The following is a 27,775-nucleotide window of genomic DNA, read 5'->3' as shown; positions in this document are numbered from 1 at the left end:
GGTCTTCACATAACTCCATAAAACCCGCTTCTTTTTCGATGGTGAAAGTAATTTACAAAATTGGTACAGTAGACTTATGGTTGCCATATACGTAATCGATAAACAAGTTAGTGTAGTTTTCTATGTAAGGTATTATTAACTATAATGAATTAATACATTCCTTTGAGAATCAGCGCTCCTTCGTTTTAGGTGTGTTCTAATGATTTGCGTGCCATATAAGGATGCTGGCGAGTAGTGTAATATGTATAGGGAAACGGCGATGTTACTTATAAACAAGATTTACGTTAGTTTCTGCCAATTTAGAGAAAATGAAATCAGAAAATAGGAACCTCATCAGATCTCTGCAATACAAGATTTTTACTTGATTGCATGTAGATAGTGTAAACTGCATTCCCATACTGTCAAAAAGTCGCGCCTAAATGTTGGTGGCTCATGAGGATCTGTATATTACACCACGCACGAGCACGTGCACGTCTACGCACACGCAGTCAGTGTACAGAGGCCGTAATGGGGATTTGAATTCACTATATATATATATATATATATAGATAAATAGCAGCTTCGCTATATAGTTGAATAGCTATTAACCACACTAATGACTATACATATATATTTATTTACAAACGACCATATGCTTTATTGGTCCCAATAAGTTTGCTTAGTAAAGTTTACTTAATAAAAAATACTTCCGCCATTTTACCCAGTCCTCTCGATTTGATACAAGCTTTTATCGCCGACACTCGCAAGGGAATCAAAACCAATCAAACAGTCCGCTATTTGTACAAATGGCGGACTTAATGCCAAATAGCATTCTCTACCAGTCAACCATAGGGCCAAACAGACACAATTGGTGCAGAGAGTGTTGCGGCAAGCAAGAAAGTTTACTCAATTTCATGGTAGATGGCGCTGCTCTGCATACATCGCGCGTTCCGAGTTCCCAGCGACCTATAAAATCGGCGGCAGATTGTCAAACTTTTTATTTTTGCAATATTCTTTAACGAATTAACATGTATACGCGTTTAAATGTGATAATATAAAAGTGTGTTGTAAATGGCGTCTCAATTCTTATTTCACAAAATATGAGTAACGAGAGTGTACAGAGAGAAAAAAAGCGGCCAAGTGCGAGTCGGACTCGCCCAAGAAGGGTTCCTTTATGACGTATTAAAAAAAAGCGGCCAAGTGCGAGTCGAACTCGCGCATGAAGGGTTCCGTACCATTTAAGACGTATTAAAAAAAATCTACTTGCTAGATCTTGTTCAACATTTTACCACTTTGGACACACATTTTACCACTTTGGAACTGTCTCTCGCGCAAACTATTCAGTTTAGAAAAAAATGATGTTAGGAACCTAAATATCATTTTTGAAGACCTATCCATAGATACCCCACACGTATGGGTTTGATGAAAAAAAAATTTTTTTTAATTTATTGACGTATTAAAAAAAACTACTCACTAGATCTCGTTCAAACCAATTTTCGGTGGAAGTTTGCATGGTAATGTATATCATATATTTTTTTTAGATTTTTCATTCTGTTATTTTAGAAGTTACAGGGGGGGGGGGACACACATTTTTTCACTTTGGAAGTGTCTCTCGCGCAAACTATTCAGTTTAGAAAAAAATGATATTAGAAACCTAAATATCATTTTTGAAGACCTATCCCTAGATACCCCACACGTATGGGTTTGATGAAAAAAAAAATTTTTTTTAATTTTTATGACGTATTAAAAAAAAACTACTTACTAGATCTCGTTCGAACCAATTTTCGGTGGAAGTTTGCATGGCAATGTATATCATATATTTTTTTTAGATTTTTCGTTCTGTTATTTTAGAAGTTACGGGGGGGGGGACACACTTTTTACCACTTTGGAAGTGTCTCTCGTGCAAACTTTTCAGTTTAGAAAAAAATGATATTTGAAACCTCAATATCATTTTTAAAGACCTATCCATAGATACCCCACACGTATGGGTTTGATGAAAAAAGATTTTTTGAGTTTCAGTTCTAAGTATGGGGAACCCCCAAAATTTATTGTTTTTTTTCTATTTTTGTGTAAACATCATAATGCGGTTCATAAAATACATCTACTTACCAAGTTTGAACAGTATAGCTTTTATAGTTTCGGAAAAAAGTGGCTGTGACAGAATCGGACAGACAGACGGACATGACGAATCTATAAGGGTTCCGTTTTTTGCCATTTGGCTACGGAACCCTAAAAACTACTTAAACTACTACATCTCGTTCAACATTTTACCACTTTGGACACACATTTTACCACTTTGGTAGTCTCTCGCGCAAACTATTCACTTTAGAAAAAAATTATATTAGGAACCTAAATATCATTTTTGAAGACCTATCCATAGATACCCAACACGAACGGGTTTGACGAAAAAAATTTTTTTTTTAATTTTATGACGTATTAAAAAAAACTACTCACTAGATCTCGTTCAAACCAATTTTCGTTAGAAGTTTGCATCGTAATGTATATCATATATTTTTTTTAGATTTTTCATTCTGTTATTTTAGAAGTTACAGGGGGGGGGACACACTTTTTTTCACTTTGGGAGGTTCTCTCGCGCAAACTATTCAGTTTAGAAAAAAATGATATTAGAAACCTTAATATCATTTTTGAAGACCTATCCATAGATACCCCACATGTATGGGTATGTTGAAAAAAAAAATTTTTTTTAAATTTCATGACGTATTAAAAAAAAAACTACTTACTAGATCTCGTTCAAACCAATTTTCGGTGGAAGTTTACATGGCAATGTATATCATATATTTTTTTTAGATTTTTCATTCTGTTATTTTAGAAGTTACAGGGGGGGGACACACTTTTTTTCACTTTGGGAGGTTCTCTCGCGCAAACTATTCAGTTTAGAAAAAAATGATATTAGAAACCTTAATATCATTTTTGAAGACATATCCATAGATACCCCACATGTATGGGTATGTTGAAAAAAAAATTTTTTTTTTAATTTCATGACGTATTAAAAAAAAACTACTTACTAGATCTCGTTCAAACCAATTTTCGGTGGAAGTTTACATGGCAATGTATATCATATATTTTTTTTAGATTTTTCATTCTGTTATTTTAGAAGTTACGGGGGGGGGGGACACGCATTTTACCACTTTGGAAGTGTCTCTCGCGCAAACTATTCATTTTAGAAAAAAATGATATTAGAAACCTCAATATCATTTTTGAAGACCTATCCATAGATACCCTACACGTATGGGTTTGATGAAAAAAGATTTTTTGAGTTTCAGTTCTAAGTATGGGGAACCCCCAAAATTTATTGTTTTTTTTCTATTTTTGTGTGAAAATCTTAATGCGGTTCATAGAATACATCCACTTACTAAGTTTGAACAGTACAGCTCTTATAGTTTCGGAAAAAAGTGGCTGTGACAGAATCGGACAGACAGACGGACATGACGAATCTATAAGGGTTCCGTTTTTTGCCATTTGGCTACGGAACCCTAAAAATGTACGGTTTTCTCAATTTTTCCTTTATCTATAAGACGTTGCTTCGTATCAAATTTCAAGATTATGAGTTCACGGGAAGTACTCTGTTAACTGTACATTGTTGTATATATTTTGTGCTATAAATTTTAGATATATATTGTCCTCCTTCGTTGACGGGACGGTGACCCCAGCACGCATTAACGAACCAGCCATGTGGCTCGGCTGGCCAGGCCGAACTTGGTCTTAAATACTCTTTAGCACGTGTTACAATATAGTTGGCCAGACACTTTATTGTTGTTGTATATTAAATACCTACATATGTTTTGGAGCGCAGCGTCCTGTTCCTTAACATCTATTCATTTTACACCTAAAATTGACAATCAACCATAAACTGTTAACAGTCAAGACCGCCTGCTCAGCCTGTTGTCTAACATAGTTTAATTTATATGCCTTATTTGTTTGTCATGATTCTCTTGATATTGGTGCGCAAAAATAACGTGTTTCTTTTACCTGATCCTATTCGCAATCTCCTCTTTAGTTCCTCAACATTCGCAGTACCGGATTTGCCCAAGGCCTAGGGCGGCCAGATATTAGGAGCGGCAGTCTATACGATGGTTGCGGAGAACGGAGCGGCTAGTACTTCCCCTGGCACTACGGGCCCAGGGCCTTGGGCGGCCAAGACTGCAAATCATTGAGCTTGTCATAGTGCCAACACCAGCGCAAATATTTCCGCGCGTGGGCGCGCGCTGATTACAATCAGCGGACCAAACTAATCGTTATTTATTTTTGTCGCGATTAGTTCTCTACTGTGGGTTTGTATTTGTACAGTCAGCAACGGAATTAGTTACGTGTTCGATTTAAAAGTAGGTTGCCTGTGTTTAAGAATTGCAGATTGGAATAAGAGTCAGCCCACGATGTGACAAACATTCACCAATGGTCCAGTTAGCCAGAATAAATTCAAGGTCTGTGGGAAGGTCTCGTGAGAGTTCCAATGGTAGACACACAAGCAAATTACACGATGGTCGCGAACAGCTCATCTGAACATCAGTCTCAGTTGAAGCCCCTAGTTGCAACTTCAGTGTGCCCTCAGGGTAGCCGACTGACTATTGACCCTAGAGACCATCTCTAGACACAAGCAACTTACACATTATATTCGCGAAGAGCTCATCCGAGTATCTATGTGGGTCGGTGAAGCCCCCGACCAGTTGTAGCTCGAGTCTGCCCTCAGGGTAGCCGACTGCTAACTGTTGGACCCTCGCCACCATAGCTGCTGCGGCCTCTGCCGTACCGGAGCCGTCGAGATGTGCTAGGGCAACTGCTCCTGATCCTGGATAAAAAATATATTTTCAATACACTCTAGTCAATAAAAAAGACTAACAGCCTCCATACAGCACCACGACAATTATCATTGTTGTAGATGGATTTTTACATTTTAATTATTTTCGTATGAAAACTGTCACCCTATTGTATGTATGTATGATTTCTAAACGTAAAATTGGACTTGTCTAATGGTCGTTGTAGTCACAAAGATGTTTTGTGTAAGCTGGTATGTATAATGTGCAATCAAGTGATATATTTATGTACTCCCATTAGTAATATATGTTTGTACTTACATAATGCAGTACCTATTTGATTACGAGAAATATCGATTCGTCTTACCATAAAATTAGTGAAGGTAATAAATATACAATTAACTTCATGCTTACCTGAATGCCTCACAACGACTATAATACATGATGTGGCGTCATCTGAACCGATGATGTTTACGTTTTCTGAAAACAAATAAAAACAATAAATTGTCTTCGATCCATAAATTTAAAGATGAAACACGTGAGTGCAATAACATTGTTGTACGATAAGTATTAACGACGGGCTGTTATCTTTTGAATGTTTTTGTGGCGAAGTCAGCGTGATCAGAAAATACGAGTACGTTAAATATTGTATATTTCCGCGATAGTATTCTGAAGTTTCTCAGTTCATGACGAATTAGGTATATTACGTTTTAAAGAATTCTGAGTTTGAGATCAAGATCTGGTTTTGAGAGTGGAATCCTAACCTATTTAATGTTCAATTTAACGTCCTAGTTCCGTTCCGATAGTTGGATCTCTGGCTACCTAACCACAAGTTCTTATACTAGGTTCTAACTGTCAGCTGATTTTACCTTCCTACTTAGAAAGGTAAATGGAATCAGCTATTAAGTAGCTTATAGCAGTCAGATGCAACGAGAGGCAAGCGAATATACCTAGGTTATCCACTGTACCAACATATACGTTATTATTTTTTGGCGTGACCCAGCCCGGTCCATGCAAAACGTACATAATGACAGTGGTATAAATTAAGATTAATAGTGACAACATCCATTTCCTACTAATACAGGTTGCTGCAGTCACAATCCAAATTATGTCAGCGTAAGTCACCACTCACATGTGGCACTACGGCAGCTAATCCCTTTGCGCGACGTATAACAACCCCGGTGTGCCGACCACACGCGGGTCTACTGCGAGCAGCTGCGCGGCTGCAAGCCGATAGCCGGGATACGCGCTCAGCAAAGCGTGGACAGAAGTGGGGCACTTGTCCGCCAGCACCCCGTTCAGTGGTTGCGGAGGTCTGTGTTAGTCTGAATGTAAGTCACTCACTATCATGTGGCACTACGGCAGCTAACTCCCGCTGCCCCACGTACAAGAGCCCTGGTGTTCCTACAACCCTCGGGGCTGCCGCGAGCAGCTGCGCGGCCGCATCCCGGTAGCCGGGGTGCGCGCTCAGCAAGGCGCGGACCGACGTGGGGCACTCGTCCGCCAGCACCCCGTTCAGCACCACCACCATGCTGACACTGAAAATGAAAACCTAGAATAAGAATAACAATAAAAACACATATTTCGGGAGACGTGGCCGTATCATACTAGAAAGAACACATTAGATCCTTCAATCGTGGATGATGAGTTTTGAGCGCATTCAATAAAATACGATATCCTACTCAGTCTTTTTACTGCACAAGACCGATTACAAAATTTACAAATCATGGCACACGATACAATCCTAGGTGAGCAAACCAGCTTAGGTTAGATTTAGGAACCGCCACCATCGTCACTTTGTTCCGTTCCTTATCGTCTGGAGATAGATCAAATTGTTCTTGATTTCATCTTTCATCTATCTTAACATTTATAAATACAACAGCCAATACCTGGGTAAACATTACATAATAATAATCTTAAAATAAATAATTAATACAATACAATAGAGATGTATAGTCTCTATAGTTAAAAACACATTAAATCTGGAGATGTAAAAGGTCCCCAATGTCAGAGTACTAATACTAATAAAATTTGGAGGTGTAAAGTCTCTCCAAGTGTCAAAATAAAATTTATACTAAATAAATAAACCGCGTCTGGACTGTTAAACTAGCAGTCTCATAAACTAATGCTACATTCTGTACATAACTAGTATGTACCAAGTCAAGTATATTATACAATATGACAGAGACGTATAGTCTCCACGGTAAATACATTAAGTTTGGAGATGTATAAGGTCCCCACGGTCTGAGAAAAATAATAATACACAATAACAAGGTTTGGAGGTGTAAAGGTTCTCCAAATGTCAAAGAATAAAAAAAATAAAAAATTGTATGAAATACATATTTCACGTCAAGAGACTGTTAAGCTAACAATCTTAAAACTAGTTCTACAGAATACATAACTACTATGTATTTAATATGTCAATGTCATCATTTTACTGCACAAGACCGATTACAAAATTTACAAATCATGGCACACGATACAATCCTAGGTGAGCAAACCAGCATAGGTTAGATTTAGGAACCGCCACCAACGTCACCTTGTTCCGTTCCTTATCGTCTGGAGATAGATCAAATTGTTCTTGATTTCATCTTTCATCTATCTTGACAGTGCACTCTATGACACCTTGGCGGCACTGCTCAAGAACGATACTCAGATGCAGTGGCGTAGCGTGCCTTGGCGGGGCCCCGTATAAAAATTTGTTTGGGGGCCCTTAGGAAGGGTAAAGATTTCTCACAAAAACGTACGTTGGGGGCCCCCGTGGCCCGGGGGCCCCGTATAATTGATACGGCAGATACGGCGGTAGCTACGCCCCTGCTCAGATGTTACTAATCCCTAAGTAACACCCTAGTTTACTCTACATATTTGTCAAAGGTGTTCAAAGATGGCATGACCAACGATTCATTTGACGTAACCATTAGTCTTATAAATGCAATAGATGGCATGATTCAGCCGTTCTCCGACATCTTTTTATTTTTAAACACTCGTAGCCAACCATCGGTGGACGTTGTCTTTCCAATAAAGTTTCGAATGGTCATGTTGGCAGTGTGAATGATGGTAAAATTTGTAGCCTTTGTGATTCACTTCTTCGGTCATGTAGAAGTCCCAGTCAACTATAAGTAATAATATATTAGTAGTATTTTCTATGTAGGCAAGGGTAACTATTACAAAAGTATGAGTAGGTTAGTCAGCGATCAAACAGAAGCGAATGAGAAGTTAGAACTATGAAAACAAAAGAAGGTACTCCATCTATACACAAATCTTTATTCTAGTGTATACCAGTTTAATATTATCTACCGAAGTCATAGATTTGGAATAGTCTTTTAGATAACTTCGATTAGGTTAATTTTCAATTCCCGTTTACTACAAATTCAAATGATTTACCTAATACCTTTTGCTACATGCAAACATACTACGATGTCTTAAGAAAATGTTAAACATCATTTTTCGATGCTTATCACTTTTGAACGAAAGGTGAACGAACGTACATTGTTCCATACACATCAATAGGCATCTGTAAAAGGTTAAGTAGAAATATCAAACATGTCTTAAAAACTCTTGTTAACTCTTATATGTACCATACGGTTTCTGATAACATCTAATCTAAGTAAGTTTACTGGGATATCATACCTAAAAAAACTGATATCAATCAGTTTCGATTGTAGTTTATAAGAGTAAACAATACCATTTTGAGAGTCTAATGACCTAATGAACATTGCAGAAGTAAAAACCTAACATGTACATACTCGTATAACCAATAAAGTAAATACGTACTTACGTAGGTACCTATGCGTCAAACTCCACACGTTCTAACTAGATGATTCGATACCACAACGACTGACAGCTCCACAATTTCAACTTTTGTTTGTAATGGCAAACAATACGATACCTATTTAAGTGAACATTCATAATGACACCAGTTGTGAAATGCTTTACGAAATGCATTACAATCCATATCTAAACAAAATAATATTTTTGGCTATAAAATCTCCAAGATAAATAGAGGCCATCCCTGGAATGTATTTAAATATAGGTAACTTAACCCCTAGCACTTCGAAATGACAGAAACCTCTCACTGGGACCGTGCGAAGTACACGGTGGGGGTAAGTAAAGCAATCCCCGCGCATAAGGTGGTAAAAATTAGAACTAACTGCGGATAGCGTCTTAACATTTCGTACAAGTTATATGACTCGAAATGAAACTTTAATTTACGATTACTCCTGAAATAGTCATCTAAATTGTATGGTGCAAGGGACCATTGTAATCTGTATGAATTGCTTAATATAACTAACGTATTTAATTTGATAATTATTAATACTGTATCCGTGTAAGTAGCTTTGCAAATGCCACATACTATGTGATCTTTTTCTAGAAGTTAAGAATGGGTATAGGATTTTTTCCGACAACATCGTTATATTTATCTAGACCTTCCTCAAGAATCACTCTATTGATAGATGAAAGTCGTATGAAAATATGTTCAGCATTTTTTAGTTTTGGAGTAGTTTTATAAGATGTAGTGAATTGACATTTTCCCATAGACTTGCGTACGCTAGGTTGCGTGACAGTCGTGCACATAGCGAATACATATTCAGTATGAAATCGCGGCTGCGATATCTCAACGGAGGAAAGCAAAGGGAACATTTTTTTCGACGCAATATCGCGGCAGCAGGAGTAGACGCTGGTTGGTGCGATTTTTGTTCGCGAAAACGATATGTCCGCATAATTTAATGACTAATGACTACGACGACATATCACAACCTGTCAAAATAAAGCTAAATCCCCCTGTTAACACACAAAGCTGGCATTATGTACAAATCGCAGACAATGACAGCGTCGTCGAGTGACGCTCAATGGTTCAGTAATGTATGCAGGGCGGCGGGGTCGCGCGGGTGCCGCGGCTACCACACTCATTTACATCGCCCACACACGATTATTATGTGTTTAACTGAGTTCCTTAATTCTATATTTGTAAACCCAATGAAAAACTAAGCTCAAATGGCGGCGGAATCTTTAAAGAAATAACAATTGCTAGTTTGTGGAGTTATATTACAATATTTGCTTTGCCTCTTTCTCAAAAATACCTCAATGTTGTGGGATGATACTCGTAAATTTTACAAACATAGGATCTTACTTATTTCCCAAGGACCTGATATACAAAAATCGACCGGAAAAAGCTCTGCAAATTAAAAATTTTGGCAAAAGACAAAACTCTATTGCATGGGCTATATTTAAAAAAATATTTTTTTGAGATGATCAAATACATGGGTAAGTAAAGTTTTAATGAATTAGTACATCAGTTAGGGCTTGGCTTGGCCATACATGGTCTATTCCATATTATTGTACTACTGAAGTGCTTAGCCAACGTGCCAATCGTTAACGCTCCATAGCGTAGTCTCTCAATCACTCCTCCATATTAATTAGTGCGATAGTGATAGTTGCGTTTCGTTCGCTACTGACGATTGGTACGTTGGCTACGTACCCAGATGTGTTATCGCGAAATTTAAAATCGCTTGGATTTTGCTGTGATATGCATCAATATTTCGTGATATGGATCGCGATATATTGATAATATAATCGTTTGCAGAAATATGTACTTATATATTGCAATTGAATCACAGACAGAATCTTATTTGCAAAAGCGCGTGATACATTTTTGCGCATATCGCGATATTAGATTACATTATATAAATTTATTCCTAAGTGAAAAAATGGTATTTTTTACATAAATAATCACAATTTCACAATAATATGATCAAGTGTATAAAGAAAATAATAAAAAGCAACAAACAATAAAATAATCCGAAAGTCAAGAATTCTAGAATCAATAATGTCAATAAATAATAAAAATTAAAAGACCAAATTAAAATGAAATAGTGCTAAATATACTAAGCTAAAAGGGACTACTAGCCCTTGATAGGGAAGCTTATTGTAGTTATTGCACATGCATGTAAGTTTGAGTAAAATACGTTTGGTTGTTCTCTTTTCTGTATGTAGGTACATATACTTTATATTAGGACTAGGTATCGTCCTACCCGAGCCCAATGCGGATTGCCGACTACACACACCACTGAATTCCTTAGCAGATATAATAATATGCAGCTTTCCTCACAATGTTTTCCTTCACCAAAAAGCAACAGGAATGGAATATTCTGGGTTCTAAATTTCTGAGCTCAAAGTACAGTCTCATCCGAAAAGCATGAAGTTTAGCATGTGCATTTAGCTTATTGTAGGTAAGGTAGGAACCAAGTTTCTGGAGGGAGTATACTTTTGAAATTAGTCAGGGAAAGGAAAGGAATGGGCTGGAATGATATTTCTTACTTTAAGTCCGAGAAATATTGGCAGTTGGCACAAACCGGGAGTCGAACCATGACTACTAGTAACTCCAGCACTAGGTAGGCACTATAAATAGATTAATCTTCCATCATGATACCACTCCTCAAACCCCAATAAAATAAGAGCCAAGTATGAAAAACAACCTACCTCTTCACACAAACCAACACACAAAGACACAAACTTTGAACGTTCATGGCAACCATCATTATCACTTTTAACTACAATATCTCATTTATTAATAACTTGAGACCGTACCTACAGATAATGCACCACTTAATTATGTGATAAAGAAATTAGTAAACTATAGTAATTATTATTGAATTGATACGGCTATATAGTTCCAAGTCCACTTTGTAAACATGAGTGTTGTGAGGGATTTTACGCAAATACGTGTTTAGCGGTCACCCGCTAGTGATGCGTGTTATATCCTACTAGTTGGAGTACTGGCACTGATCAAATAAGTGACGTGAGGTAATTTCGACAAGGATGAGTTGGTAAATAAATTAAAATGACTTTTATTACTTGACGGTTAGATTAGATAACATTTTTTATTTTATGATAAATGTTTGCTACAATGTCAAAATTATGTTTATCTTCTCATCATTATCGTCAAACATTTCATAATAAAAAATATGAAATTAATTAATATTATCTCCCAAATAAGGATCGTCTGTAAAAAGAAAACGTATCAAACAATTAAATAAATAAAAATTAAAATAAGTAGCAACTTCTTTTTACAATGAATACATGAAGTATGAATAACCAAGTCATTATCGATATCGAAATGATCGATGTCGGAATTATCTTCCTTCCTCGATAGGAAGGAAAAAAATATTTTGTAAAAACTCAGACTGGCATAACAAACAGTGATCTTCTAACAAACAGCTGTCTATATTTACTTCCTAATAGCGAGAGAAAGGTGACGGTTATAAGCGCCGAATATTAATTAATAAATAAAAAAGCTACTTAACTTAAACTACAAGGGATTTTCTCCAAGTAATAAAATATGACAAGACAAGATGCTGGAAAGCAGTTCATAAAGTCCAACAAATTGGTTTATAACTTGATATAAAATTATCATTCTAATGACACAAAAATGACTCGTGTCACCTAGAAGGATTAAAAATAGGTGGTGTGAAGTTACCCCAAAGCACCTAAAAAATCCATAAATAGCTATGGTAAGGCCACAAAGTAAACAGCCATAAACCATTCCGTTTGTTCTGGGTTGTTTAATGACCATAAATTACAAATCATCGATTATTCATAGCCCAATATTGATCGGAACAAATTTACTGCCCATACAAATCCATTGACGTCTTCGCTGAACAATTACTAATAACTAGGTAATTACCAATAATTGTGAAACGTTAGATTTATAGGACAATTAATCTCTTTAATAGTAATAATTTTATTGTTTCAGATCTTGCAATTTAAGAAGAAACAATGGAATTTATTATGAATGATTAGAATTACATACACAGGTAAAATATCCGTCGACAGTTATAAACCCTAACAAAAATAAAAGAACGCCAGTTTCCAGTGAGCGTAAAACGTACTCTAATCGATCTAGAGCTATCTTATAATCCCGCTCTTTATCCGTCGGGGATCAAAAACTATGGGATAGGTACCTAATAATTCAAAATTTAAAATATCACAATATATTTTCATGTTTATACATAAACAGCGTGTTGTCCTATGGGCAGTCTTTTTTTTTCGTGAAATGTCTATAATTTCTATAACTACCAACTTTTTGGATTTGATATTGCCACTTCGCATTAGCGTCTTACTGTTCTGTCAAGAAGTAAATGAAGTACGTAGTTTCATGGTTTGTACTCCATTCTCGAAAAGAAGTGCGGAGTCTCCTGGCCTGACACAAGTACCTAAAAGATGACTCAAGACCGGGCCAGGGCCGGGCTGGAGCTTCCGGCGCTTCGTTTTCTATGAAAAGCACCACGCGGTCACCGATTATTTGTCATAGAAAGTAACATGTCGGCCGCCCCCGGTCTAACGCGAGTGATCCTTTATACTTAGGCTGCCTTTCCACTTATGCGGAGCATTGGATTTCTTCTTCTATTGATTGATCCCCGCTTATATCTCCGCCTCAGTGGAAAGGAAGCCCTAATGAGAGATTCCTGCCTTTTGTGCTCGTGGATTATGTGTAAAACCAAAAGAGTAAATATTAAATTAAAAAAGTCAAAATGATGTGTATAGTACCCTCCCTATCAGGATGTTTATTAGCCAAGGTAACACGATAAGCGACAATGTCCAAGTTTATGACTCATAATAACTACTTATCGATTTACGCGAATACATTGCTCACCTACTAATAAACAAATTGTAGTTGTTGTTATATTCTTGTTCTGTGCAATAACGTGTTTTACTGCTTCGCCTACTATACTCGAAGGTTTACCATTAAACTCAGGCAATTGGGAAGGAATTATTATGGTCAGCTACGGACTGGTTGAAGGCTTGGCTGCATGAAACGAATGTGTGTTATTTGTGCTAATTTGTGTTTGAAGCTCCTCGTTTTGGAGCGAAACTTATTGAGATCTTCCATCTAGAAACACACCACGTTACTTTTTAACCAATCGCCTCAGATAAATATACTAACACTTTTAAAACATACCATTTGTGGACTTTATGTCTTGGCAATAAGATGTATGAACTGTCAGTCAACAGTAGTGTGGACGATGGTGGGATATTAGTGAGGTATATAATGGTTTATTAACAGCTGATATATGACTAGATGCTTTAATGACAGAGTAGTTTAAGTTTTTATCGTAACGGTAGGTTAATTGCAACAGACATGTACAGTGTGTTTTAAGTAGATTGCTCAACTGCACCTGAGTCGTGTTTGTCGAATGATTGCTGAATGCAATCCGTCTACCAAACAGGTCACGGGGGTAACAATGATGAAAATGTTGGCTTTGGAACCCAGGGCTTGGAACGGAAACCGCTTTAACCGGACCGCACCCGGGAACGAAAAGGATTTTGTCTCCGTTTGCGGTTACCGGTTAAAGAACTGTTCTATCACATGTGTGTTCTATTAAGTTGAGATACCGGTTTATGCCAAATTCCGGTTAATTTCGTTCCATAATAACGGAAGGCGAACCCGTTATTATGGAACGAAATTAACCGGTCAAATTAAATTTAAATTAAAAAAATAAATTTAAATTAATCGAGAGCCTCCGAAAGCCAATCATAAAATTCCGTTCCCTCTTTTTACCGATTAGGAGATACGTAATTTTTAGTTCGCGTTCCATCAATTAACCGGTTTTCAAAGAACGAAATAATATAACGGTTCAGGAACGATATTAAGAGATATTTCAATACCGGTTTCGAGCCGTGTTGGAACCACAGTTTTATGATTTTATGTGAGTAAATAACTTCTTTTTTTTTACTTGCTTCATATATTTATTAGTAAACATGATTGTTGTATAAATGAGGAATTCTAATATTCTTCTTGGCAACAGTGATTAACAATACTTTCGTTAATATATTGTAAAATTAAATAAGGATAATTTATTGTGAAGTGGTGGTGTTTCATATTTTTTTTTAACGAAAAGTTATTCGTTATTATTGCCACGGTAGAGAAACGTATACCTAAACTGAAGATTGCAAGTTTGAAGAAATAGCGTTATGTGCGGTACTCGTGTACATATTTATCTATGATAAACTACTAACTTTAATTACCATTTCGAGGGCAAAAAAATGTTGTTAGACCTCACAAGCAGTAAGAAATGATGGATTCCATTGCGGTATCAATAGGTTTGATGTTTAATTTGCATTTGGAGATATGGAGAATAAATTAAATACTTGTTTTAGTGGAATACTTTCACATTCAGATGAGTAAAGTACGCTTATATAAAGACGTTATGGATATTAGTTAATATTCGCTTTTGGTTTTGCAATTATAAACCCTCTATTCTATGCTTTAAGTAAATGTAGATATGCTCAGGCTGAATTATGTTTTTTTTTATTCGATTCGAGATTCTCGAACTCGATTCTTAAAGGTTAGGTAATAGTGTACCAAAGTTTGTAACAATTAAACTACCAGCATAATATCTTATACCTTTAAACGAGCAATTCTTGTATATATATATATTTCAGGGATCTCGGAAACGGCTCTAACGATTTCGCTGAAATTGAAAATGGGGGTTTTTGGGGGTAAACAATCGATCTAGATTATTCTTATGTTTGGGAAAACGCGTGTTTTCGAGTTTTCATGCGTTTTTCTTACGACGCCGAATATGGTCGCTAATTTCGTATTGCAGGCCACTGTCCGTCTGGTCCAGCGGGTTAAGACGCGGGCGGCAAAAAACAACCAGTGTTACGGATTCGAATCCCGCCCGGTGACTATTTTTTTTTTATATGTTCAAGCTTATATATAATATTTTAATTTTTATTGTTTTAGACAAGTTTAATTTAGTAAAAAAAATTAGTTAAGATTATTACCTATACACCACCATATTACAATAAATAGTTATAACACTTATAACCGAGCAAAGCTCGGTCGCCCAGGTACTAATAACTAAACCGTGATTCGGTTACTTAAGAGGGAAGGGGACGATCTATTCTCCATACAAACGTAGTCCTTATTTTCGTCTCTGGATATTGGATATTATTTACTAGATATTATTTTTACACAATTTGATGTAATTTTTTTATGATAGAGGCAAACGAGCAGAAGGATCACCTGATGGTAAGCGTTTACCGCCGCCCATGGACACCTGCAACACCAGAGGGGTTGTAAGTGCGTTGCCGGCCTTTAAGATGGGAGTACGCTCTTTTCTTGAAAGTTTGAAGGTCGTATCTTATTTTAACCATAGCTATGACCTTACGTTTGATTTTATTTTCGATTTCTAGATTATTGTAATGGTCCGATTCGAAGAATGATTAAGAGATGCTTAAGATCTCGGAAAGAGATTGAAAAGATCGATAACCAAACGATATGTCAAAATTGACGTTTATTTCGATTCTGCTGTGATCTCAATAAGATCTATTTACGATATTTCTAACTTCAAAGTGGCATTGGCTGCCCGAATCGTGCTACTTCTGTCATCATACAAACGATATCTAATTGAGAACTTATCGTTATCTTATCTTTTCCGTATTTCATTCTTCGAATAGGGCCGTAAAGCGAAAAACAGATTTCATACAAATTTCGAAATGCTCCTAACTCTTATAATAATTAAAAATTCGAAAAAAATAAAACGTAAGGGCATAGCTGTGGTTCATATACAACAAAAGGTGTCAAAATACTTTTCAATAAATTTAATATCCAGAGAGGAAAATGAGGACTACGTTTTTATGAAAAGGCGATTCCGCGCGGGTCCTCCTCCAGGGAACGGAAACCGGTATTTTTTGTATGGGAACGAAAACGGTATTTTTTCGTTCTTTGTTAATTACTTCATTTCTAATTAGGCAATCTAATAATACGAAGTCGTTATCTGAAAACACAACTGAGTCCTACATTTAGAGTATAAAATAAACCGAAATATATGGTTATTTCGATGTTTTTGCAAAAAACCGGTTCCGATCCCTGTCCTCCTCATTCGTCTTAAGTTGCATCCACACCGGTGTTAACGTTTGTGAAGCAACACCGTACAACAGTAAGGAACTAGATACCTAAGTTGCCTAATGTTACCGTGTTACAGATGTAGTACATAATTATTTTCCATCGTATTATCACGGAAACTTGCTATTTCAGTCAGTCTCGGTACAACTAACATTGATTGAACTAGCATGACAAATACGAAGGTTTCCGAGAAAATACGATGAAAAACAATTATGCACTACATCTGAACACAGTGATGCTCCACAAATTGGTGCACCTTTTGACCACTTTTGAGGTTGTTATATACAGACAATATCAAAAAATTCAATCCAAATGAAAATAATTATGTACTTTTAGAGGTAAGTAAATAGTTAGGCGCCTTTCATTGTTATGAAATAATCTCGGGATCCAATTATCTTTCAGTTTTTTCACAGAATACTTCCTTCGCGCTACAGTAAGAAACATAACGACCTCTCCACTGATAAACGATCCGCAATAAATTATAATAAAACTAAAAGTGAACGTCGTTCTTGGCAAAGCAATAAAGTTTGAGTAATACAGTAACTTGTACTGCTCACTGCCCGTACATCATTAGAGGGTAAAGTAGAAATAAATTAGCAAACACGGCTACATGCTAATTGGACTTTTTTAATAGCAGCTCATGACATGATATAGTAGATTGTTAACCAAGGGATGAAATGGTGCCTTTTATCAGAATTAAACACTACTTTTCATTATGAATACGAGGAAAGTAAAATACATGTACATTAAAAAACACGGCTAAGTATAAACTTCATTAGTATTTCTTGAGGGGTACTTTCAAATAATAATTTAGGTAAAAATATCGTTATAAAGGAGTTAATTATTAGAATGAAGATTGTACAACAAATCCATTTAAAACCAAAATAATTGTTCAAAATTAATGGAATATCGCTACCTACTGTTCATTACCAACGCAGTAGTAATGAAAGCCAATGCCACCTGCGGCTTGCAGTGCAACTTCACAAGTCAAATCGTCCTTGGTCCAACAACGAGGTATGATTAATGAACGGTGGTAAGAAATTGAGATGCACACGACCCGTACAAAGTGGGCAGGTGTGTTGAGCCGTGTATGAGGAACGGTTCCGTAACAAGCCAGCCGAGTTGTGCATAGGACCGCGATGCAGGATAGGATTCGTTTAAAAATGTTTTCGTCAAAAAAATATTTTTGATACAAGATTTTATCGCCGAGTGTACTTTTCTTTCAACAGGCACTAATACTCATCTCACAATTCTAACGAACCCAAACACAATATTAGGTTGCGTTGTTTATCACATGGTTCCTTTGGCGACCTCCTGCGTCCATCATCAGATCAGCTTCATGGTACATGGGTACCAATTGCATTGTTACCCAACTTATATATGTGAAGACAATGGAAAGTGGATTTATAATTTAGCTTGCAAAATTTAACACGAACATACATACAAACATTGCAAGTTAAATAAATGCATTTTTACAGAACATTGACTAATTAAAGCATTCACTGTTTAACATGAAAATTCAATAATGTATGTCAACTACATTTTTTTCTGTCTAATAGTAGGTAGATAGGTTTTTGTAAGCATGTACAGTCAGCATCAAAAGTAGCTGATCAAATAACGCTTCATAAGCATCTAACATTCTATAACAGCTTATATAACGAAAACTAATGTCTTTAATATACACTCGCGGGCAAATAATACGGGTCAGTGACAAAAACCCTTATATTTAGCAAATTAATACCGGTATGTGCAGGAAACTATGTAGAACAACTCGAGACTGTAAAAGATATACTTTGGAGAGTGAATTTTATAAATTTATCTGAATTTGGAAAAGTTATCTGAGTTGTTAGATACTTTTGGCGCGTTGTTTCATCCGCTACTATTGATGCTGACTGTACTAGAGTCTGTCTACTCTGTGTAGTATATAAATTATATCTATACTACTCGTAAGATGCTGCTACCGACTTTGTAATGACAACCTGATGATGATACGATGAGTCGCTTTTAATATTATTAAAGATTTATTTTATTAACCAAAAAATATTTACGAAACTTTTGCTTTTTATTAAATGTCATTAACGGGTCTCACGCGATTTCATTATTTTACCTTTTATCCGACGTTTTCTTTCTTTTGCCTTTTGACTACGGATTCCTAAAAATGATAACTGCGCCGCCGCCGTGGTGCGCTCTAAAATACCTTGGGTAAACCATTGAAGGCAACAATAGGCTAATTATATGGCTCAAAAATAAATGACCATTACTGGCTTACAAACATATGACCATTACTGGTTCCATCAATCACTGGCACAAAGTATCAGTGTTTATAAAAAGCTGCGAGTACGAAGTTTTGCTTTCAATGTTAAAGTAGATTTAATCTTAATCGTAGGATATTGACGATGACTTGATGGTGTATGATCTGTTGTAAGGAATTTCTACATTTAACTGTTATTTGACATTCAAAAGCACCCGTCTAGTCTCTCTAACAAACTCTTGCTACTGAACTGGAGTTTGTTCGACCTCGATGAAGCTTTCTATCACTTCCTTCATTGTATTACACGTCTTAAGGAGGTTTATTTCATTTCTGTGACATTTTGTACCTTGTGATAGTGAAAATTGAAGTCAATGACGAAAAGATACGAAGTGGAACAGGAAAAATCCTTTGACCGGACAAAGGAACATCCCGAACATCTAACTAGAATAAAAGTAATAAAGTTCTTAACGGAACCGATGTCCCAAATCACTCAACTAGACCCGTGGTCAAAAATGACACGAGTTTAATCCTCGCTAGAAGCTCCAGTTTTTGAATGCAAAAATGTTAACATACTGATACAATATAAGCATATCATTAGTGCACAGAACCTAGATAAGGGATCTATCAGGGAAAATTAAAACATCACTCCTTTTGTCCATCAGTTAATAAAAATATAAATTACCTTTACAATGTATCTTCTTCAACGCATACACACTTATCTATTTAAAAATAGAACACTGACACTTCCCACCGATCTTCAAGAGGAAAATAAAACTGTTTGCTCTGAAGAACAGCATCCGACTGAGGAACGAGACGTTATCTCGGACAGCGCGAGTTACTAGCCTGTTATTGTTATGATAATGCTTATTATAAATGTTGGAAATAGCCCCGATAAGGCAATGAGCAATTAAGAAATATACCATCGGCGCATATCGTGCCGCGAACAAGTAGGTATCTGCATAAGTAATTAAAGCTATTATACTATTAGTATAATCTTCTAACTTCCTAGAAAACAATTGCTATCATCAATGGGTGTTTTGAAAACACGGACCAGTAATAACTTAATAAGAACCAGTTCATCATTGAATAGTTGTAGCGCGCGGTTTACGACACTGCTCCAAGCACAGTCCTGATATTACAAGTTTACAAGAACCAAAAGTAATTTGAGGATTGCGAACGCGTATTCATTGAGATTATAATGTTAAGGCACAGACAAATTATTTAAGGTTCTCATTAATATTTTCGTGAAAAAAGCCAAAAGTAAGTACTTAATATTTTTACAAGCTGTAGTTTTACTTTTATGAAATTTGGATATCATTTTAGTGAACAAGAAAGAGCGAGTCATGCGTTAATTGCGTTATCTATAAGTACAATATGAAATAGATCACTTAGGTGCTACATATATGGATCATATAAAATGACTCGTTGTCACCCTCACCACACACACGCTTTTATACTAATTTAGTACTATGTCAACGAATATTACAATGGCGGTGACTATGTTTTATAATATGGAGAAAATGTAAGCAATAAAGAAGTATACCTACCGACCATGGGTGCATATTGCTCGACAAACAAGTTGAAGTTATGCATAATCAAGACGATTATCCTAATAATCGCACTTCCTAGAAGTTGTGTGATTATCAATTGTCAATGGCTGTTTAGAAACCTGAGGTTAATTTGACTGGTAATTAATGACACCATGACATGGCAAACAGGGTTTTGATTGGCTAGAAAACTCCTGGTTATCAGGATTCACTGTTTCGTGATCGTAATAATTTTGGTGTGAACATATCTATTATAAATAAAATATACTATATTATATGTACTTATTCTTATTCTTTGACGACCGGTTTGGCCTAGTGGGTAGTGTACCCTGCCTACGAAGCTGATGGTCCCGGGTTCAAATCCTGGTAAGGGCATTTATTGGTGTGATGAGCATGGGTGTTTTCTATGTATTTAAGTATTTATAAATATTTATATTATATATATCGTTGTCTAAGTACCCTCAACACAAACTGGACTGGAACGGGTCACATGATTAATAGGCCAACCGATTGCTTTATGTATTTATGTAAAAGGAAGTTAATACCTTGCACGTGTTACCGTAAAATGTATAATTATGTATAGGTAGTATAGCGCTAATATTAATACACTCGGGGGCAGTGGGATGCTGCACCCTGATAGCTTCATTATCCCACACACTTTGTTTAGCTTCACTCCGTGTGTTTGTTGTTTTCCAGTATCTGGTTGAAATAAAATCGAGCACCTATACCTACTGTTCCCATGACAATGCAGTAACAGACTGACTAACTAGGTAAACAAACCTAGTTAGATAGTCTGTTATTGCTACTAATGTTTATGTTAGCTTAATGTTTATCTAGTCTGCCTGTCTAAAGCTATTACAATTGTTTGTAAGAAATCGCACTCGCACTATAAATATAGCTATAAATCAAGTAAGCAATAACTTACTTAACAATGTTGGAGGGTAGAATAAGTTTTCTGCCAACAAACTGCTATGCAGTTTGGCAGATAAGCGATCATAGCCGATGTAATTTCTCTTTTATAAATAAATAAAAATAAAAAAAACAAGCCTTATTGAGCTTACTGTGGGACTTAAACAATTTGTGTAATAATGTCCTATAATATTTATTTATTATCTATTCTATTTTATTTTGCATTCTTTGGAATTCAGGAGATCACATCCCTAATGGCGGAATCAGGTCCACTCTTGTTTAGAGACGAATTGTTTTTTAAGTAGCTACTTTAATCTTAAGCAACTTTAATTTTTATTTGCCCGGAAAAGGTTAAAGTCAATAGAATTGAATCCCAGTCCTTTTTATAGGTAGGTATAATTATATATGTGTTTCATCTTTGTGAAAAAGCTCTTCCCGCGATTTTAAATTATGCAGCTATTGTTCATTTAAAAGATAAACTGGACAGTGTGATGATTTGTAAAATTTTTTGCATATCCTCCTAGATTTTGCTTCATTATTGCTTTTCGAATTCATGGAATTGGGTAAGTGTAGCAAAATTATTTTTAGCGGTCTTTTCCTGCTGTAGATATCGCTATGTCTCACTACGGTTTGTAAATAAAACTGAAGTAATAGAAAGATTCGCGGCACGCTTCTGTTAAGCTCAGTTGGTTAAGAGCGATCGGACCGGTGTTCCGAAAGGTCGCAAATTCGAGTCTTGCAGGAAGAGGTGTATTTATTTTCATTTATCCTTTGACATAAAAATGCATACCAAAATATCATTATTATCACAAGCTCCAGCCATATTACAAAACAGCGATGCACGATGTAGTCAGCTGTCGGAGCAAAGTGTATGTTTACGACGTAGTTAAGTGTTTACGACGCTGCATTCCGCTGCACTGATAAGGCCGTTAAACAGCCCTGATGCTGCGATACCGGGGTGAGTGACAAGGGTGTTACTCTCGCGCCTCGCCTCACCAAGCGCCGGCGGCGGCGCATACAACCCAACGTTACAATTACAATAACGAAACGTTTTGACTCTCTATCACTTCTTCCATATTAGTGCGACAGTGACAGTTGAGTTTCGTTTGCTATGAAGCGTAAACGATTGACACGTTGGCTACGCATCCGGGGGCATTCCACATAAAGTTCTTATTTAATAAAATAAAATAAAAAACATTTATTTCGGATGACACAATCCATATTTTGTTAGTTACAAATATACTTAAATTACTATGTTAGTTAAATTACTATCGCGGCAGCCGCAACAGTACCCTGAACGCGTCATTGTACTGTACACGCATGGCATTCATAGAACGCTGCGTGTATCTCGTCCACAGGCTGCAGGCGTACAGCGAAGTACAATACGCTCGAATTTTTTTTATTTGTAGAGTATAAATTTATTTGTAGAGACCGTGACGCGTATGGCCGTGCCTTAATAATATACAAAAATCTGTATTATATACCGTTGAATTTAAAGGTTCATCATGCCAAATATCGGTTTCTTACCTGTATCAGAAGTGTTAAAAAGATTAGACCAATAGTGGGACCGGATTTTTGCCCTATAAGTTTCGATAATTCTAAAGAGTGAAAAGTGATGTTTATCTGGTATGGGACATATTTTTAAGCATATTTGTAACATATGAAGAAAATTTAGAACGAGCGTTAGATATAAATAAGGTATTTATGTATTTTTATTGATGAATTTTGAATATTGAATTAAAGTACAAAATTTAAGCATCGTCTTTTATAATATGTATGAGGCTTTATGCTATCAAATTTTTAGAAAAAAAATCAACGTGCTACTTTGTCAAACTCAAATTAGCTTATTATTTTGTCAATATTGAATTAAAGTTTGAAAAATCCACAATATCATATCTAAATTCTTAAGTTAATAGGCAAGGCAAAAAATTAGAAGAATAGGATATGTGCTTTACAATTAATATGCGTTTTTTGTCCTGTAAGATCTAATATTGAATTAAAGTCCGTAGAGATAAGTCTATTACTATAAAATAATATATGCAGCCATTTTATGGAAAGTAAGAAATATCTGTGTGTAGCTTGCATTGTAATAGTAAAATCAACTTAAAAAGGCGCGAAATTCATAACCACGCCGCGCTGGTCCGTCAACATGTCGGCTCGGCGCGCGGGAGCCTATCGTAGCCGACCTAGTGAGCGATAGATACCTCGCCCCGCCCGCGCCCCCCGCTCAGCTTCGCAAGCGCTGTTTGTCTTTTCTTTCAAATCATTCATTTGTTTGTTTATCGTGCACATAAATTAGATGCGGACATTACATGAATTTAATTATAGAATAATAGTTATTATGACTTCAAAATGAGTGAAAAATGTTTGATATGTGTACTGTACTGACTTAGTAACAGAGAAAAAACGAGGAATTGACCAGCTAATAACTGCGAGCAAATAATCTTTCTTGGTGATGGGAAAGTTAAATATTTCTACGGGAAGGAGGAACTACGTTTCCATAAAAAGTGTAGATTATACATTGAGTCGAAGGCTATACCGGCGTACAAAAGACTAATGGAGGTGGCATCAGAGGGCTTACCGCGAACCACGTTCGACGTGTTGCCTCCCTGTCATACTTACGTACGAATTTACAAGTGCGACAGAGAGGTAACACGTCGAACGTGGTTCGCGATAGGCCCTCAAATGTACAGCCAAGTGACGATGATGAAAATTACATTTTCAAAACTTTTGTCTTTTGTTACCATTGTGTTAGCCGCCTGTACTTACTTTCAACATATATTAGTAGTTTATGTTACTGCTACATAATAAAAGGCATTAAAATACACGAGTGTGGGCTTAGGAAACGAACGAAGTGAGTTTCTTAAAAAGATCACACGAGTGTTTTAATGCCTAATTATCTTATACCTTTAAACGAGCAATTCTTGTATATATATATATTTCCGGGATCTCGGAAACGGCTCTAACGATTTGACTGAAATTTGGTATATTGGGGTTTTTGGGGGTAAACAATCGATCTAGATTAGTCTTATGTTTGGGAAAACGCGTGTTTTCGAGTTTTCATGCGTTTTTCTTTCGACGCAGAATATGGTCGCTAATTTCGGGTTGCCGGCCACTGTCCGTCTGGTCCAGCGGGTTAAGACGCGGACTGCTAAACGAGTGTTACGGGTTCGAATCTCGCCTGGTGACTAACTTTTGTTTTTTTTTATATGTTCAATTTTATATATAATTTTTTAATTTTTATTGTTTTAGACAAGTTTAATTTAGTAAAAGAATGTAGTTAAGATTATCACCTATACACCACCATATTACAATAAATAGTTAGTTATAACCGAGCAAAGCTCGGTCGCCCAGGTACTGTATAGTTATTGCAGGTAGTTCGCAATCACATTTTTTGCACAGGCATTATAAGAGAGGAATGGGCATTGTAAATGTCATCTGGCTCTGTGTGGTAGGGCACAGCACAGCGGATGTCATTCCAGATCTAGAGCAGAACCCAACTGGGGAAGTACCTCCACCTTACAGAAAATCGCAGCCAAATAACACTAGACTCTACTCACAGTGTTGTGTTCCTGCCGGTGAGTAAGGTTGCCAGAGCTCAACGAGGGGTGGGAGGGTGTTAGGGTCGGCAACGCGCATGTAACTCCTCTGGAGTTGCAGGCGTACATAGGCTACGGATACTGCTTACCATCAGGCAGGCCGTATGCTTGTTTGCCACCGACGTAGTATAAAAATAAATAAAAAAAACACACAATTAAAATATTTCATACGACATGTGCTAATATTATTTGTCTCAGTGTAAACAAAAATATATCATAATTATGATATCAATTTTCAAATTCAAAATGGCGGACATGTTTTATAACTTATTTTAAGAAATTATGAGTAGTTTAAGGCTTTAAAAAGCAAGAAATTGTTTCTTGCTTCTGTTTGTATATGTATCATGTAGTATTTGATGTTTTCATTATTTTTGAAAGTCCTCAGGGTGCCGATTACGAAAATGACATCCATTATGGAACCCAAGATGGCGGACATTCATTTTTCTTAAAAATCGATATGGGTGTCATCTCCGAGGTTCCTCGGGGATCCGATTACGAAAATAACGTTCATTTTGCAATCCAAGATGGCGAACATTATTTTTTCTTAAGTCGATATGGGTGTCATATCCGAGGTTCCTCGGGATTCTGATTACGAAAATGACGTCTATTTTGAAATCCAAGATGGCGGACATTAATTTTTCTTAAAAATCGATATGGGTGTCATCTCCGAGGTTCCTCGGGGTTCCGATTACGAAAATGACGTTCATTTTGAAATCCAAGATGGCGGACATTAATTTTTCTTAAAAATCGATATAGGTGTCATCTCCGAGGTTCCTCGGGGATCCGATTACGAAAATGACGTTCATTTTGAAATCCAAGATAGCGGAAATTATTTTTTCTTAAAAGTCGATATGGGTGTCATATCCGAGGTTCCTCGGGATTCCGATTACGAAAATGACGTCTATTTTGAAATCCAAGATGGCGGACATTAATTTTTCTTAAAAATCGATATGGGTGTCATCTCCGAGGTTCCTCGGGGTTCCAATTACAAAAATGACGTCAATTTTGGCGGTTCTTGTTGGTGCAGATTTCAAAAATAGAGACCATTTTAGAATTAAAGGTGGTTGATATCACGGCTACACACATCGACACCCATTTCAAAAAGTAGCGTCCGCCATATTTATTTTCAAAATAGATGCCATTTTTAAATCCACACCCCTAAAAACCCAGAAAACAACACCCATGACGACTTTTTCAAAAAAGTGACGTCCGCCATCTTTATTTCCAAAATGGACGTCATTTGTAAAATTAGTACACATACATCATACAACATGAAAACTAAAAACATTTCCATCCTCTTTTGGGCAGTTGTGTAAGTCTGTGATAACCCTAGGTAGGTACGGAGACCTTGAGCGGTGTCGGCATTTACGCAAACATCAAAGGCGTCGACCCACTGTTACTTTTTACACTGTGCTTTTAGTGTGTAAACGAAAACGTCACATGATATATCAAAAGAAAAGTTATTTTATCTTATACCTTTAAACGAGCAATTCTTGTATATATATTATATATAATTATATTTCTGTGATCTCGGAAACGGCTCTAACGATTTCGCTGAAATTTGGTATATAGGGGTTTTTGGGGGTATACAATCTATCTAGATTAGTCTTATGTTTGGGAAAACGCGTGTTTTCGAGTTTTCATGCGTTTTTCTTTCGACGCAGAATATGGTCACTAATTTCGTGTTGCCGGCCACTGTCCGTCTGGTCCAGCGGGTTAAGACGCGGACTGCTAAACGAGTGTTACGGGTTCGAATCTCGCCCGGTGACTAACTTTTGTTTTTTTTTATATGTTCAAGTTTATATATAATTTTTTAATTTTTATTGTTTTACACAAGTTTAATTTAGTAAAAAAAATGACCTATGTAATAAGAGAAATCGACAATAGATGGCGTTACTCTGTGACAAGTGCTGTAAGGTTAAAATCGATTGTAAATAATAATAATTGTCAGTTCACATTTTACTTTTTAAGTTTATGTAGATTATCACCACCATATTACAATAAATAGTTATAACCGAGCAAAGCTCGGTCGCCCAGGTACTATATTACTAACTGTACTAGGTTGCCTTTTTAACAAGTTGGTCCAGTCCATGGTTGCCTACATTTTATATAAAAATCGGTTAATCTAGGCGACCATTAACTGGACCAACTTTTTTAATACGGCAACTTTCAAATAAGCTTTCATTTGATATATCATACGATGAAATAACAAACAAAAAAACTATCCGTACGCAATCTTACAAGGCAACCTACTTGAAATGTATCACTGTGAATTTTGTCTTACATTTATTTCTTATCAGAAATAAATAACATGAGGGTGCATATACAAGGTACAAGGAAGGAAGGAAGGAAGGAAGGGTGGTCATCTGTATGAGAATGTGTTTTTTTTTATGTCTCTATTTGACCCAATGGTTGACTGGTATAGAATGCCTTTTGGCATTAAGTCCGCCATTTGTACATTTTTCTTTGTTTGTGCAATAAAGTTTAAATAAATAAATAATATTCATATAACGCGATAACGAATTTTACGTGAACGAAACCGCGGGCAATCCCTAGTATAGTAATAAATACGGGTAGGTAAATTGCCATTAGTATACTAACAACAAAATAACAATTTTCTATTGCTATTAATTTAAAACACGCTTTAGGAATTGTTTTGATGGACCGTAGACGCAGTCAAGGGCACCTCGCTCCCCACTACCGTTGTTCGCTGCATCTTGCCACAGCGCGCGGCGCAAACGTAACGTATTTATATAAGCAAGGAATGCATACATATCAGTAATGAGTGTCGCCGTGATTTTATATTT

At 36.4% G+C, this 27,775-nt stretch overlaps 1 protein-coding gene and 1 long non-coding RNA gene across 6 annotated transcripts in view; one reads left to right on the top strand and one right to left on the bottom strand.

Annotated features, from left to right (window-relative positions):
- The window catches only part of LOC133523862 (protein N-terminal asparagine amidohydrolase), a 177,453-nt gene that overhangs the window by 6,350 nt on the left and 143,328 nt on the right, over positions 1-27,775 (bottom strand). For 3 of the 5 annotated variants that reach the window (XM_061859614.1, XM_061859616.1, XM_061859613.1), the window contains 3 exons: positions 6,096-6,289; positions 5,166-5,231; positions 4,604-4,786 (listed from right to left, as the gene is read on the bottom strand). In XM_061859614.1, coding sequence (XP_061715598.1) covers positions 4,604-4,786; positions 5,166-5,231; positions 6,096-6,282 — 436 coding nt within the window. In that variant the 5' untranslated portion in view covers positions 6,283-6,289. Of the gene's footprint in view, positions 1-4,603; positions 4,787-5,165; positions 5,232-6,095; positions 6,290-11,231; positions 11,620-19,595; positions 19,748-27,775 lie in introns of those variants that run through there. The other 2 variants (XM_061859617.1, XM_061859612.1) reach the window with 2 other exon arrangements.
- LOC133523863 (uncharacterized) lies at positions 542-26,949 on the top strand. Its single transcript, XR_009800292.1, has 2 exons — positions 542-3,481; positions 26,172-26,949. It is a non-coding gene; the product is annotated as an uncharacterized LOC133523863 (long non-coding RNA).

The sequence above is a fragment of the Cydia pomonella genome, chromosome 12 (genome assembly GCF_033807575.1).
Source record: "Cydia pomonella isolate Wapato2018A chromosome 12, ilCydPomo1, whole genome shotgun sequence".
In the NCBI taxonomy this organism is placed as follows: domain Eukaryota; kingdom Metazoa; phylum Arthropoda; class Insecta; order Lepidoptera; family Tortricidae; genus Cydia; species Cydia pomonella.
Note: the sequence above shows the minus strand (reverse complement) of the source record. Positions and strands in the feature narration are given on the sequence as shown.